Raw genomic sequence first — 879 nt, forward strand, 5'->3', positions numbered from 1 at the left:
AAGAGCACTCACAGGGTAAAAGGGCCTCTCGACGTCGAAGAGATGAGAACCTGAAGGAAGCACCGGCAACTCCCCCTTCTAACCTGAGCGAGTACTTCAAGCGGTTCCTGTACCCCCAGAACGAGTGCGAGCTCCACAGCTTCCGCCTCAGCTTCAGCCAGCTGCGCTGGGACCGCTGGATCATCGCGCCGCACCGCTACAGCCCCCAGTACTGCCAGGGCGACTGCCCGCGGGCGCTGGGGCAGCGCTACGGCTCCCCGGTGCACACCATGGTCCAGAACATCATCTACGAGAAGCTGGACCCCTCTGTGGGGAAGCCCTCCTGCGTCCCCGCCGAGTACAGCCCGCTCAGCGTCCTCACCATCGAGCCCGACGGCTCCATCGCCTACAAGGAGTACGAGGACATGATCGCCACCAAGTGCACCTGCCGCTAGCGCCAGCCCCGCGGGCTTTGCTCTGGGTCAGGGGGGTTTTTGGCCTTCTCAAAGGCCCCCTCGTCAGCCCCAGGGCCTCCGTGTGGCTCTGGGGGCTCCGTGAAACCCGTCGGGGTGCAGCGTGGAGTTGGCACAAGGTGTGTTCCTCACAGCTCCTCTTTTTGTATTCACTGCGCCTTTCTGGAACGTGACATTAAGTGTAAAGAGTCTCTTTTTATTGGAATACTTTTGCATTTCAGATGTGGAAAAGGTTTCAACTACCAGGTGTCTATTTTAAGCCATTAACAGATCTAAAAAGAGAAATAAATGCCTATCATGCACATGCCACTTATATTCAGTGCCTGCTTTATCCTCTAGATAAAGAACCTGTTTGTGTGATGTCTCTACCCAGTGTCTGGGCAGAGAGGAAAGTCCTGAGTGTTGAAAATACTTTCTCAGTCTCTCT

At 55.9% G+C, this 879-nt stretch overlaps 1 protein-coding gene across 1 annotated transcript in view; it reads left to right on the forward strand.

Moving 5' to 3' along the window:
- GDF9 (growth differentiation factor 9) overlaps nt 1-434 on the forward strand; it is a 2,520-nt gene extending 2,086 nt beyond the window's left edge. The window contains exon 3 of the mRNA XM_010001221.1: nt 1-434. Coding sequence (XP_009999523.1) covers nt 1-434 — 434 coding nt within the window.
- Nucleotides 435-879: the final 445 nt, after the last annotated feature.

Source organism: Chaetura pelagica, unplaced genomic scaffold (genome assembly GCF_000747805.2).
Source record: "Chaetura pelagica isolate M959 unplaced genomic scaffold, ChaPel_1.0 scaffold177, whole genome shotgun sequence".
Taxonomy (NCBI): domain Eukaryota; kingdom Metazoa; phylum Chordata; class Aves; order Apodiformes; family Apodidae; genus Chaetura; species Chaetura pelagica.